Source organism: Haliaeetus albicilla, chromosome 15, assembly GCF_947461875.1.
Source record: "Haliaeetus albicilla chromosome 15, bHalAlb1.1, whole genome shotgun sequence".
NCBI classification, from domain to species: domain Eukaryota; kingdom Metazoa; phylum Chordata; class Aves; order Accipitriformes; family Accipitridae; genus Haliaeetus; species Haliaeetus albicilla.
The window spans coordinates 18,180,809-18,195,783 of NC_091497.1; the positions used below are offsets into that span (position 1 = coordinate 18,180,809).

Consider the following 14,975-nt stretch of genomic DNA (forward strand, 5'->3'; position numbering starts at 1 on the left):
GCAGCAGTGGGAAGCTAGATGAGATACCTGAGGGTATCTCAAATAGCATGAGGTGCCTTCATTAGGGACTAAACTACATCCCACTAAATAGGGGAGCTTAGACATCTTGCTCACACAGACACGAACACCAAGCATTCAGTCTGGAGCTGTATCTCACCTGCAGTGCCATATCCCTAACAGGGCTTTCTGCACTGATTTCACACGTTGTAAAGAAAATTGTGCACAGATCAGTGTGACACTGATGCTAACTTCCTTAGACCACACCTGCTCCTGCCAGCAATGACATGTTAATGCTTCTTCCCCAGAAGATTATTTTCTCTACCGCCATTGCAGCTTAAGAGAAGTCACAATATAAATTGACTCCTGACTCCTGTAGCGAAGAAGGAAAAATGCAACTCTTTGCAATTTACAGCCTATAGAAGAAAGTTTGCATTTTTTCCTAAAACTCCTATGTCCCCTGAAAATCAGTGGCAAACAAAATAAATCTTGGATAGTAGCGATAATGCCAGCTTGATAATGCCAGAATGCCATGATTCTTCTGGCTATTTTTACTATAGAGAAATTCTCCCTGCAACTTCATTACACAGCTGCACAGATGTTTCTGTAGACATAAGGAAGGGGCACAGTGGGGCACAAATGAGCAATAAAGGGCAGACAAAGCTGGGGACTGTTTAAGCTGACACAGTTGCAACTATACTCTCAGGTAAACCATTGCTGAGAAATAGGCTCTGTTTACTACCATCACTTTCCTGTAACATGCTGTGTAACACAGAAGATAAACTACACTACTAGTTAATTGCCACATTTTAGGTAATTTTTTAAAAATCTCCCTCCGAGATGAGAGTCTATATACAATCATCCGAACAGTGTATTGCTGTTAAATGCTAGCAAGATTAGATTAAATTAAGCAATTCTGTAAGCACCGCAAATCAATAAAAAGATAAGCATTACCTGTCCGTTCAGGTGTTAGTATTGCTTTACTGGAGGTTTTAGAGAAGCTGGGACTATTAAAGCCATTGGTATATGGGGTGAGTCTCGCAACAGGACTATAGGGAAAAGCCAAGGAGACAGGTGTAGAGAAGAGGTTCCGCCATCGGCTAGCTGTTACAGATGCAAGGGAGGAGGGGGAAAAAAAAGATTTATAGTTATAAATAGAATAGTGCTGTTAGAGAAAAAAATAGTCTCATCTTAATCTGTTCACTATATATTTTTTACTTCTGGCAAAAGGAAAATAATGGCCCAAGTTCAGCAGCAAACCAGGATCAGCAGAGCCTTCTAGATGTAAAAGTATGCTCCAGAAAGTTTTCTAGCAAATATGTCTTATTTACCATTTTCTATGCATACACCATTTTGGTATCTATTCATCATGTATATCACTGGGTGCCAACACACAAAGTAACAGAGGAAGTAAAAACCACTACAGTTAATAGAGAAACACAGATGAAATTTCTAGTGTTTTTCAAGGAATTGTTCGTGGCAATCAATCATCACACAACTGAATTAGCAGTTAAATTAGCAGTTATGGGAGTTCAGAGACACAGCAGTAAAAGACACTTAACCATCAAGTGCTAAAAACAACTGTAATCCCATAGCAAGCTTTTAAGCTACCATATTTCCCCTTCTTTTTTTACAGCATCAAATTCCTGATTACATAAGCATGAAATTTTTTTTCAGTGTTTTTGGAGGATCAACCAAATAATAAAACAGGGCACCTCTTTTTCTACATATTGCTTACGATAAGCTTGCAAGGCATCTGGTCTGCTCAGTAACATCAGAAACAGCTCAGAATAGGCAAAAAAAAGAAAGGTTTATTTAATTTACATTTTTTAGCTCATCCAGTAAAATATGAATCCAACTGTCCTTTGGTTCGCCTATTTTTTAACACGCGTTCAAAAGGCAAAATAAACAATATCCACATGCTCTTCAGAAAATAAATAAATATTAAAGTTGTTTTAAGTAGAAGGAAAAGGCAAAATTTAAAAAATGTAAATTTCAGAGAACCCATTCAGATACAAGCAAAGTTTGTACAGATGAAAAACAAATGATAGTATCGCATACTTATTTGTGTTAGAATCTATTTTGTCCTGACATGTGTCATGTACAGTGCCACAAGGGAGGGTGCTAGGAACATATCTACACCCAGCTCAGAAATCAATGGCATAACCTTGACGCTTAGCAGGCATACTTTGTGATGTAAGATGCCGCAAACCGGTTTTCACAACTAGAAGGGCCCCAAAGCCCTCAAAAGCTACTCTCCAACACATGGCTAGTTAATACCACAAATCTGCCACGTTATTTGGACCTGTCGTTTTAAACACACATATTCAAATATTCGGGCTCTCTCTATTTTAAAACCTCACTGCCACCGAAATGATTTAGCAGGACATGGGAACTTTATTCCTCCTTGCTAACATCAACACGGAGAGGCCACGGGAACAGCAGGGAAGCGTATCTCATTGGTGGGCTGCCAATCACATCCTTGCAACCTTTGGAGTAATCGGTTCATCGTCAGTCCAAAAGATGCTATTTCTGCTCTATTCCTTTTGCTTTGACCCACTCAAAGATACTCCTGGGTTTGTAAGGAATAAGCAGCCTTTTCTACTCTTCCCACTAGCGCTACCAAGCTTGGAGCGAAGGCAACCGCCTGGTTCCAGCACCGGCACCAAGCGGTCTGCTGGGGAAGGCAAGTACCTGCAGGGCTCGGTCCCTGCGGGAGGGAGCTAAACTACACATTGGTAAGACACAAAAATTCAAATTGTGATCTTTGCTGTCCCCTCATCAAAGAATTATTGCAATTCCCTCATTTTTGATGATTCTAGTTCCTCGGAGCTGAAAGAAACCTAAAGGTCTGAGATCCTAACTAGGAGCAGCATCAGCACCACTTCTAGGAAATGGCTCGATGCCAAGCAACGCGACACAGACCTCCTGGCAGGGCTATTTGTCCTTAACATTCACCAATGGGATCAGTTCAAAAGTCCAGCACACAACTGTTCCGGACAAAAAGGGAAGCAAACACAGATGGACACAACTCTGTAAACTAGTAATTAATACAAATCGCTGGGGATGAGATTAACTCACCAATAACTGCAAATTGATTTGAGGTATTCATTGAAAGAAATGCATGTGATAGAGTAGATCTCAATATCATATCCACAGCTAATGTTTGTCATTTCCACTAGAAACCTTCAGTAAGGACCAAAGGATGACAGTTCCTTGAGATTTTATTTTTCTGCCTAACACAAGATCGTGTTTTGTAGCAGCCTGATCACTTGCCAGGACAATTAGCTGCCAGCGTGTTCTCACCCCCAGATGTGGTCAACCATACAGCACAAATAAACATCATTCATTATTCTCTACAATAACTGCTGTGAGCTGGCCCACTAAGCACAAAGCAACAGTTATCGTGACTATGAAAGCAAGAACCCACATGAAGAATACAATTCGTATTTATGGCAAACCAGATTTCAAACTCCTCTTTCAAACAGTATGTGTTCTCAAGGAAAAATGGACGAAGAAGCCAAGAAACTCTATTTACACTCACCTCCCTATATGCTAAATCTCTAGATGTACCAATGTAAAATATCCCCAATTCTAGAACTTATGCCATGTTGCCTAAAATAAAACTTCATAGTGTTTAAGTGTCAGCAAAGGATTGACACTTTTTAGGCATATGATTAACTCCACTGTTTAGGATCAAATATAGAAAACTGTTTTCATTAAGTTGCAAATGGAAATATCAAAGTACATATTGAGTACTTTTACAGTATTAACAAAGACAGCAAAATTAGACTTACTGAAGTCTTGTGCTAATGCCAAAAACGTAAAAAGGTGTGTAGGAAGCAAGTGCTACAGACATCTAGGCAAATATGTAAATTAAGGTATAATTTGTAAAATCCCAAAATTGCGCAATGGATAGTCATTTTAGGATAGTTATTTTGCTCCAGACTGATTCTGAGACTGCCCTGGTTAGCATGATAAAACACCACTATGGTATGCATGGATGAGACAATGTTGTTAAGACCTTTATTTTAAGTTTAAAAGCCCAGCTGTTAAGCTCTGAATTTTACAATATTTGTAGCTTCTTCTTAAAGGCCCAACTCCAGTTGCTCACAGATGAAATAAGAAACTCAGGTACCCTTTAAAAACAAAGGAAGTTTCTAACCTTTGCAGTTGAATAGAAACATGAACAATCCTGCTCTGAGTACCTTATACTGAAGCTGCACTGGAGGAATAAAGAGTATCAGCCATGGAAAGGAGAGCAGGGGCACCTGAAGAACCATCAAGAGAAAAAGAGCCAAAAAACCTATTTAATATATTGACGGCAGAGAGTTAAACACATTAACAATTTGACTTATTGAAGCATGAAACTGTTGAACCTAATATTCTATAATACAATAAGGACAAATTGTCCCAGTCATCGAAGTCTACAGTTACATTGGAAGTGCCTAACTTTTCAGGTATGATTTCCGTGGTTTTGATCAATTCTTTGCAACTAGACTGCTGATAACGTACTGCATTACACAATGTCTACTCTAATATTTTTAAAAAGGACTTGTCAAAATGACTACATGAGCAATCAAGCAAAACCTTTCCTTTAAAAAATAAAATCAGCAACAAGCAGCCTGTTCATAACTTTAAAATATTTACTAACACAACTAAAGGTTTAAAAATTAAGACCTTATTTTTATAACTTCCCTGGAGATATTGAAACACTAAGATAGACAAGAATAGTAACTCACATAGAAAAATATGAGCAACTACATAAACACAAATATTCACCACAGTCCTGTGAATAATCAGCATTTGATAAGAACTGATGGAAAATTTCACATGAAATCCTGAACAAGTAAACATCTACAGAATTGAATGGCTCAAAAGGAACAGAGCACCCTGCAAAACGACAGCATGCTGTACAATATCTAAAGCAATTGCTTTACTGAAAGCAGTTTTTCATTTAAGGTACATAAGGTATGTAATTTCTAAATATATATAGAAGTGTTTTTGAAAGGGAAGACAAAATTTGCTGTTCAAATTAATGGGAACATTCATAAGCTGGGACACGCAGTAAAAACGAGCATAGGTTCTCATTACATTGTTTTAATTTTATGAGGTTACACTAATGTGAACAGGGATAGATCAAGTACAGGTCCTCTACTTGATGAATCAGATATACCTAGGAGGTTATATTAGCTAAGGATATCAGGGCTTCCAAGAAACCAAAAGAAGTACATGAACTTTTAAAACACCTTCTATTCTCATAATTCCATTATGAAACTCAGTGAACTCAGTTTGCCAGAACAGGAACTTACTTTCAACTCTAAGCAACACAAATAAAAAGTACTTCTTTGCTATAAAGACAGAAAACAATAAAGTCATAAATAATTGTGTTGTACTACTGACTAAACATACTAAATTACCTAAGGCATTATCTAGCTTGTTTTCCACTCAATTAGCTTAAGTTTTATATAGGCCTTCAGGCCAGGTAAAAAATACTTTTTAAGCTCAAGCTAAAAATAAATTAAATTGCATATATGCAGACATTTGAATATGGGTACTAATTACACAGCCTGAACAAACCCCCTTTTGAGCCAACATTGGAGGAATATTTACAATACTGTCAATCCAGCAAGTTCAAAACTGCAAGTTTTAAACACAGCACTTTCCTGCCGACATACTTTCTTTAGAGCAGGAAACCCAAACCACCTCCCTGGTGCATTCTGCATAGGCACGGTTGCACAGCAGCCACGCTTAAAAGCAAAATATCTCTCTCAGGAGTGAAATGCACAGTCCTGCATGGGAAACAGAAGTATTTTGTTAATCACTGGAGAAATTCAAGAGTGCTAGAGGGGAATTCAAATCCCTCTCCTTACTGTAGGTAAGAATGTCTAAACCAGCTAAGAGGTATCACCTCAGTGAGGCGTATCTAACACCTTCCTCCCAAAGACAGGTCTTTAACCTCTGGTTTTGGTCCCTGTAAAACACTGATTCAGAGTCTGAAAAGTACTTCTGCAGTCGGATGTACATCTGGGAACAGGTAAATATCTAACGTGCTTGAAAAGACAGCCAGAGGAAGAAGAGATGAAGGTAGCTCCCACTACTCACATAACAGTGCCATTGTTGGGACACTTCCTCAAGAAGTGAGAAATGTGGGCTCCTACTAGTCACCAGCCTGAAGAGATTTACTCAGGTCCATGGAAAACCCAGAGTTCCTGTAAGAACTCGAAGCAGTCCAAGGTAGAAGAGCGGTGCTAGATACTCAGCTGCACCCAACTTCGTGGTATACCCACCCAGGAAGGGATCTTCAGGTAGTTACGTTTTCAAACCAAAGCCTAAGTAGATACTGTCTTTCAAGTACCTCAGTAGCTCCCAAATACATGGACCTTAGAAGTATGTACAACCCTTAGGCCTACTTCATGGGGCCAGGCGTCCAGTTTCTGTGCTCAAAAGAGAAGGACTGTAACATCTTCCAGGGTTTATTTGAACCCAGTGCTTCAAAGCTTTCCTTTGCAACTACAAGTCCTAAAAACTTACTTTTTTGAAAAAATTGTGGTTTTATTAGTTACAAGATCACAAGTTCCAGGCCCAAGACAGCAATGTTTTCAGCTCTAGTAACTGTGAGTAAGAGTTCTGAGTTGTACCTGTAAAACTGGAAGTTAGCCTGGGGCAGGTACCTGTTCCCATCTTGTTGAATGTTACTGTACAGTGAACTTCTTGACTTTTACAGTTGTACCTGTAAAACTGGAAGTCAGCCTGGGGCAGGTACCTGTTCCCATCTTGTTGAATGTTACTGTACAGTGAACTGCCTGACTTTTCCAGCAGCACACTCCTAGTTCCAGTCTCCCACAGCCATCGGCCATGGTCATCTCAACAGCTTGTTCCAGCACGTATGGTGTCCTAACCACAGCTGTAGCTCCACCACTAGTGGTGGAAACTGCCATCAGCACAGAGGCACACTTCATATGCTTAATTCACATTTTCAGTCACACTGAATCTCTCGTTGCCCAAAACCGTGTCCCTGCTGCCACACACAGCTCACAAAACGCTCATGGGGCTTGTATGTTGTTTCTATCCCTTGATTTCTTGGTCGAGAGAGGTAAAGCACCCTCTCTTCCCCAGCTGCAATGATAACAGAGAGAAACTCCCTAAATGTAGACTGCACAAGGGGACTCCTTTCAAGAGTTGGTAAATAGGGGTCTCCAAAATACAGCTTAGTGTACATCCTTACCCTTGAACCTTCAACCTCCATAATTAGACTACAATAACTGAACAAATATATGCCAGCATTTCTCTTTGGTTTTGGTTTTCTACACTAATTCCTATGGCTTCTCAAGCTCTTAACATAGGTCAGCTAGAGAGAAACTAAATAGCAATGAAATGGCTTTATTTCATCATCTTCCGCACAAATGGAATTTCTCTACAAAATTCTAAGTTTTCACAGTGGTTTTAATAGTCAGTATACAGGATTGCCATGTAAAGTAAAAAAGAGATTAAATACTCATCTCATGCTACTTTAAAATAATAAAAAGCAAATCGAGCTCAGCTTCGAATGTCTAATAAAAACAACTGTCCCTGTCCCCCTGTGCTGCTAGAGGGGTAGGAGGTAGAGAATTCAGGAGTGGAGTTGAGCCCGGGAAGGAGGGAGAGGTGGGGGAAAGGTGTTTTAAGATTTAGTTTTATTTCTTATTATCCTACTCTGATTTTGATTGGCAATAAATTAAATTCACTTTCCCCAAGTCAAGTCTGTTTTCCCCATGACGGTAATTGATGAGTGATCTCTCCCTGTCCTCATCTCAACCCACGAGCCTTTCGTTATATTTTCTCCCCTCTGTCCAGCTGAGGAGGGGAGCGATAGAGCAGCTTTGGTGGGCACCTGGCATCCAGCCAGGGTCAACCCACCACATGGACACACAGTGATAGATTAGGAGGACCAGAGAAAATTAATCAAGATTGCCCACTTTCCTCTAAGCCTAGGAAAACTGAAAAAGAATGTCAGTTTTAAGAGTATGTGAGAACTGGGAGTACCTGAAAAAGTTTGTTTCCGAATTCATTCGCATAAAGCAAGTCCTGTATGAAAAATGATATAAAAGGATCTAATATTAGTGTAGAATGAGAAAGCAGTTCAGTTGGTATGTATTGGTATACAACTGTTTGGTACATAGAATTGCAACAATTCATATACCTCAAGAGCTGCCTCAGCAAAAATAGCATAGACATAGACCTCTTTTAAAGGTACAATCGGAAAGCCTACCTAAATTGCAGTAGTTTCTAGGACTTTCAGCTAGCACAGCAAAGCACTGCAATCAGCAGTGGCGTTTGGCATACTGCAATTGGTGACAAAAATGTAAAGCTAAGTAAGATTCAGGAATGATACAGTTTGTCTGACATATTCCAGTTGTGCCAATGATTACCTATCAGTGTTAGCAGGGAAGCCTTATATATTTTCTGAGACAGATGCACAACTACTGTATTTCAACAAAATTCAGTGAAAGGCTGACGTGAAAATTGTCTTCAGACACATTATGTACTGGAAAAATGACCACACTGCCTTCCAGCTGCAGCATGCTGAAGGGCAGGGAGATTCTAGCCACCATTCTCCGACCCAACTTTGTCATAAAAATTATTTTATGACATCAAAGTATTCAAAAGACTACAAAGGAAACTGAATTGAGAGGCATGAGCTACCTTCTACAAAACTCCTGCAAAAAAGGATACTGCGCCTTAGCTATGTGCTTTGGAGGGTTTGGTTTTTTGTTGTCTTTTTTTTTTTTGACTTGCCTCTTTTTTTTAAGGCAAACTTTTTACCAAACAAGCTATATAAACAGACAAGCACAGAGGCTTTGTAAAAAATCTAATTGTCTCAGCATTCATTTTCCTTCTGGGTGTACAACTCTCCCTGCACGCACAGGTGCAAAAGCAAATTTTCTGAGCAGATGTAATAGCCAAATTTGGCTTCCCAGCTTCCCTTTTTCGAGAAATTGGCCAAATATTATGCTGAAGTATTAAGCCCTAGGCATGACCTAGGGCTCATGTCTGTTCCCTCCCCAGCTCCCATACTCAGCAAGTGCTATTTTATATAAACTGCCAGTCTGATGCATTTTCATTCTGTTGGGTGGATGCTTAACCAGAACCCACGAGCATACAAGCTCTCACATTTCAGCTAGTTTGAAATAAGATATACCTTTCTGAGCAGAATACTCATTCTCATGTACTACTACATAAGGTAACCCAGAACAAAATATACAGCCCCAGATTCTTCTGCCAAAGTATTAGCATTTCATTCATTGAGGAGAGTGTTTACCCCATTTAATTTTAGAAGTCTTCAAATAAGGAATTAGGAGCCTTCCAAAGTAAGGAATTGTTACCAGAGGGCACTGTGAATGCAAAAATTTACATGGGAAGACTACACAAATTTACAGAAGAGGAATCCACCAAAGGGTAATAAATCACATCTAAATGAGAGTTCACATCTGGTTCAGTCAGTCTCTGAACTGGAAATACAGCTGGGAGGGTGTAAACTATTTCCTGGTATTCTCACCCTCTTCCAGTATCTATTGATGGCACTTTTGGACACTGGATCCTGTGTCACAGACACAATGAAGATGCTCTTATGTATAGACATTGACGTCTGACCTAGTCACCACAGGACACAATACACTCCAAGAGAAAGGACGGGGCACGATTCAACTCACCTCCACTTTCAAAGGACATGAGCTGTGCCTGTTTGTCTGCACTGCCTACAAAGGCAGCCCAGTGTGACTGGCTCCGATACAGATCTCTGCATATATTCAAACAAAACTCACTCTGACAGCATTCATGACAGAGAACAATAAACAGAGCTTAAAAACAGATTTCAGAGACTGCACTCAGTTTTCCCTTTTTCTAAGCAACTGATAAAGACAACTCTTCTGCAGCGCTAGAGCATTGCAATGCTTGCATCCATCCTACTGAAACAGCTGTAGATATCCAATTAAAGTTGTTGAATATCTTTGCTGGCAGCAGTTCCAGTTGAAAGGGAAGCCCTTGCTACCTTCCTCCAGGCTAATGCTTTACCCCAATGCTCCCCATGCCATCCTCTCGGCTGTACTAGTACACTGTACCAGCAAGTACAACCGTCCTTGCAAGACTTCATGCTAAATCAGATCAATTACCCAATCTGCATTAAAAAGACCTTTTCATTAATTTATTTTTTTAAACAAGGAAGAGTTCCTCAATCCCCTTTACCAGGAAGATGGAGCCCAGTTGTACCAGGGCATTTAAGGGAGAGATGGAGAAGCAGAAAACAGCAGCAGGAAGGTGGGGCTGCTGAAGCCAACATTGCCTCCAGAAGAAACGCTTGTCAGAGAACAGCCTCCATGATGTGCGTGAAGGCAGGTGAGATGAACTCCATGTCTGACGCGGAGGGTTTGCTTACATATACACTGCAGAGCAAAACAACGGCACTTTCATTGTATTTTAACGATTAGCAACAAAAAAGGGAGCAAAATGGTAACCACCTTACAATGTCACTCAAAGGGTAAAGATCTATCCCCATGATGCACTGACAATGCACATAAAGCTACAGAAACACCTTCCTCCAACTCCTGCTGTGCCACCTGCATAGACCTCCTGCCTCTGCTGGGTCTGGCTGTACGTTACTGGCTCTTTGGTTAGGCTCACCCAGCACGTACCGACTGAAACGGGCAAGGAAGCCGTCATCTGATCATCTCAGCTAGTAGATCTGAAGGGGCAGCAATTCCTGCAGGCACAAATGAAGTCAGAACAGGACATATAACCCTGCCAAAGAGAAAGCAGGTTATGTTCCTCTGTAAAGGGATGAGAGGAAGACTCAACCACAGCAATCTAAGATCATCTTATTCCAAATGTAGTGGATCCACAAGAGACTTTTAGTTTTGTTTACACCATACAGTAGAGCAGAGTGTCCAGGAGCCCTGAAGAAGCTCTGAGGAAGCTGGTGCACCTACCTAGACAAAGGTAGGACTGTGACAAGAAACTAATGTCTCTTCCGCAACCAACATACCTTCACTAGCAGACTGCACCCAACCTGGTGGTTGTAACTAATCTGGTTTCAAATAGTTCAAATAACTTTCCAGAAAGCTCCACACCATACTAATTTATGAGCGGTGGCTTCACTCCTCTAATGTGAAACAGATGTCTTCACACAGACATTGCTACTGCAGTCTATGGCATGGCAAAGCATTAGATTTAGGCAGAGCTGTGTCAGAAGTCATGACACGTCTGCCACTTTAATGTCGTCTGAGCATCATGATCAGCGTGAATCACATTTTACTTACTGCCTGTTAATCCAAAGGGAAAACATTGTGGTTGACAATTTGTGAAATAGTTTACATTTTCCTTTATAAAACACAGGTCTATCATTAATTACACACGCTCCAACGTTACTGTTGTGAAAGAGACATTTGTATTCTCTAACGTCATCACAAGCAAAATCTGAACTCTCATGCTCATTGCATAAGCATTGTGAAACTCATCACAACCTTTTTTTCCTTCTTGAATTCATTACCTTTGGTAACTGCTTTGTCTGTATTTCAGTGACAGAGTGATACAGCAAAATCCCACAGAGTACTGTGGGAAGCATATTTTGCAATCGCTTGGCACTGCTTTAAATGCTCCATTTGCCACAATACTCCACAAATAGTAAAACCCAACTAAATTTTTAACAGAAAACAATCTTTTGTCCTTTTCTTTAAATGGTGGCTTTCAGATCTGAAGCGTCTCCCAGGTCTGAGAAATAGCATGCCTGGGTCTCAGGACATGTCTTACTGCCTACTGCTTGCAGAGCCCTGGCAACCTTTGTCTGCCATATAACTCATACCTTTTCAATCCAGTGGACGTTTGCTCCACAGACCAGTATGACATGTTCTCTCTAGGTCTGAAGGAGTGAAGGGAACGTCTGCAGACAAGCAGCAGTGAGGAGTATGCAGCTGCAGGAGTCACCTCCACAGCCTCCATAATTCAACACTTGCAGCATCCTCAACAGAGATGCTTGCCCAGGATGCAGCGCTTTCACAGTAAAACATTGATGACCAGCAGTTTGATCGCTATGGTGCTAGATTATTAACGCCACGGTTCTGTGGAGCATGGCATTATCAAAAATAGAAGGAGGACCTAAATCTGTTTTCTCCAACTCAAAACTGCCATAATGCCATCATCTCTCAGAGAGGTGCCTTTAACTGTAATGGGATCAATGACATATACTCGTGGAGGGGGAAGGAGGTGCAGTCTTGGCAACCCCACCTGAAATCAGGTTGCTTGTAGGGTTTGTATTTTACAGTTGTCCCTGTGCAAAGGTTATATACAGCTAAGAATATACACAGTTAGTATTTCCAATTTCTCTATAAAATGTGTCGTTATGTCACTAATTTTTAGGTCTGCTGTAAAGAAACAAAGAAAGTTTAAAGTCTAAAGCCAGGCCCATAATCTAATCAAGATATTCAACAAAAATGTTAATTAAACTGCCTCAACCAGGGAAGAAGGCATAAATTCCTTGTGCCCCATCACAAGGACGGGTCATTCCACTTTCAGATGGAGAGTAGTTACCAGAGTTCCTGGTTTGAGAGACTGCAAACCACTTTACAGAAAGGAGCTGGGGAGCTGCAGCTTTACAAACTCTACCTCACCACTCTCACTAGCTGAGATTCTGGATCAATGAAGAGAGAAACCTAGTATCATATATAAGCTTAACAATGCATGTTGGAGTGAGGGGGTTGCTTGTAATATGGGCCAATAATCATAAATCTGTGCACTTAAGTAAGCACTTCGTCATCCTAAAAAGTATCTGGTGGTAAAGTTGACTCAGCGAAAACTGGCCTGCCACTTCTTTGGACATGGTTATCTATTATGCAGGAGCAGTCTTTCAAGCTGCTAATCCATCTGGTACACATACTGGGGATGTGACACTCGTTACAGGTTCTCCTCTTCCCCAGCCGCACAGCTCTGTCCCTTGGGGCTACCCTTATGTGTGGAGTTTGCCTCAGCATCCAAGGGGACGGAGAAGTAGTTTCATGTCCCCTATTCACAGAGGGGCTTCATCCACCCTTGTACAAGTCATGTAGGTGCAATGATATTCTTTTTCAGTTACAGTAAAAGCTGGTAAAGCTAAATTCATTTTTGGACAGTTCTCTGTCAGATCACTCCTTGAACTAGTACCTATGCTAATAACACTTTTCTTGGGCATCTCTGTTGTAGCTCAAAGATACTTGTTTCCCCAAACCAGTCAACTCCACACATCCACTCAATTCTTTGAATTACTTAAAGACCAAGTAAGCCTGTTAGTGCAGGGGTATTTTGCCAATACAGTATAGTAGGACCTATAAATGACTCTTATGCCACTGAGGTAAGCTGTTCTTTATGCCAACACTCTACAAGCATTGCCATGAACTAAAGAAGTTGTAACAATACAAGGAAAATTTTCCAGAACAAACATATGTATATACCAGGGACTTCTGCCAAAGCAGGTCATGGATTCACATCTTTTCACATTCTCGATGAACAAAACTATGCTGCATTCAGGTCTCCAGCACAGACCTGACCTTCCTGACACTTGTACAATGGCAAGAATACCATGTGTAGCTCTGTAACGTGCGTCAGAAAAACCCCATGGCGTCTAGGCAAGCTTTGCAAAGTCCTCCTCAAGGAAAATTTCCAACTATGAGGAATCAAGCTCCAAGTTTTAAACAGTTTGTACTGATCACTCCCAGCCAAATCATGAGCATGAACTTACTGTATTTTCAGTCACGTGGGAACCAATAAATACTGAATCTCAGCTTATCATATTTTTAACCTCAAACATAAAGCAGAAGACTCCTCTCAAAGTTATTTGACATTCATCTCAAAAAGCATACAATTAGTAGGCGAAATAGTTCCTTAAGGAACTAACATAAGGACAATGCACAAACCACGAGAAAGACAAGTAGAGACTTCCAGTGATTTCAATAGGTTTTGGATCAACATGGTATTTTTCCTACTACATTTCTACTACTATAAGTTTTCTACTACTTCTATCTAGTACATGAGATGTAATTACAAAAGATAATTTTTTTAATACTATTTATTTAGTTACCTCTCCTTCTTCCATAAGACTGGAGACGCTTCACTTGATTGCTGTCTCAGGTTAATTTTACAGAGGTGGAAGGCCTGCTTTCAACAGAATTAATTCCAGTTCGCCACAGCATAAGTAGAGGCTGAAAATTTTGTTTGATGACTAAAAATTCTTACAAAAGCTATGGTATGGAAGCCAATCTGGATTTTAGCCACACAGGAGGGGAAAGGTAGAGGAAGAACGTTCTGCAAAATGCAGCATGTCCTCTGCCTTTAATAAACTCTGTGGTCTGTATTCACCTCCACTAGTTTTCAATGTTCAAATTTGACCTCCAGTCATACCTAACCAATTATGCTCCTCTCTGTCCCTCCCTGTCACTGGAGGAAGACAGATCGCATGCTCTGGAAATACCTCTGTTTTTCAACTAGTCCCTGATTTCAAGCCTGAAGTTTAAGATGCCTAAAATAAAGTAGTATGAACCTTATCTTGAAAGCACTTATAGCATGTTTAACACACAGAAACAGAGACACGTACGGTAGCTAGAGAAGACATAACCTAAAAGTTGAAATACAAGGAATACCATGATATTCATTCAAGTTGGATCCAAGTGACAGCTATACTGATGTATATTATCCATGCAGCACTGTGCTGCAGTGTGTGGATGCATTGGAGCTAGGCTGCTTGGCATGCCTCTGCGTGGTATAGACAGGTTGTATGCATTGACAGGATCAACTCTTAGGGTCTACTTACATTTTGATAACACAGGAAGGGTGAGGTCTTCTGTGTGCCTGTATATGCTCTATATACAAGCATACCCTTCAAGGTTACTAAGAACAGGAGAAGCTTTGATCTTGTCAGCAAGCTGCTTTCTACATAGCAAAAAAATATAGAAGTCATGTATTTTCTTAACTTCAGT

At 40.4% G+C, this 14,975-nt stretch overlaps 1 protein-coding gene across 4 annotated transcripts in view; it reads right to left on the bottom strand.

The window, feature by feature from the left end:
• The window catches only part of SLAIN1 (SLAIN motif family member 1), a 53,290-nt gene that overhangs the window by 20,947 nt on the left and 17,368 nt on the right, over positions 1-14,975 (bottom strand). For 3 of the 4 annotated variants that reach the window (XM_069802492.1, XM_069802494.1, XM_069802491.1), the window contains exon 3: positions 952-1,101. The exons of the other annotated variant lie outside the window; for it this stretch is intronic. In XM_069802492.1, coding sequence (XP_069658593.1) covers positions 952-1,101 — 150 coding nt within the window. The remainder of the gene's footprint in view (positions 1-951; positions 1,102-14,975) is intronic. 4 annotated transcript variants of the gene reach the window in all.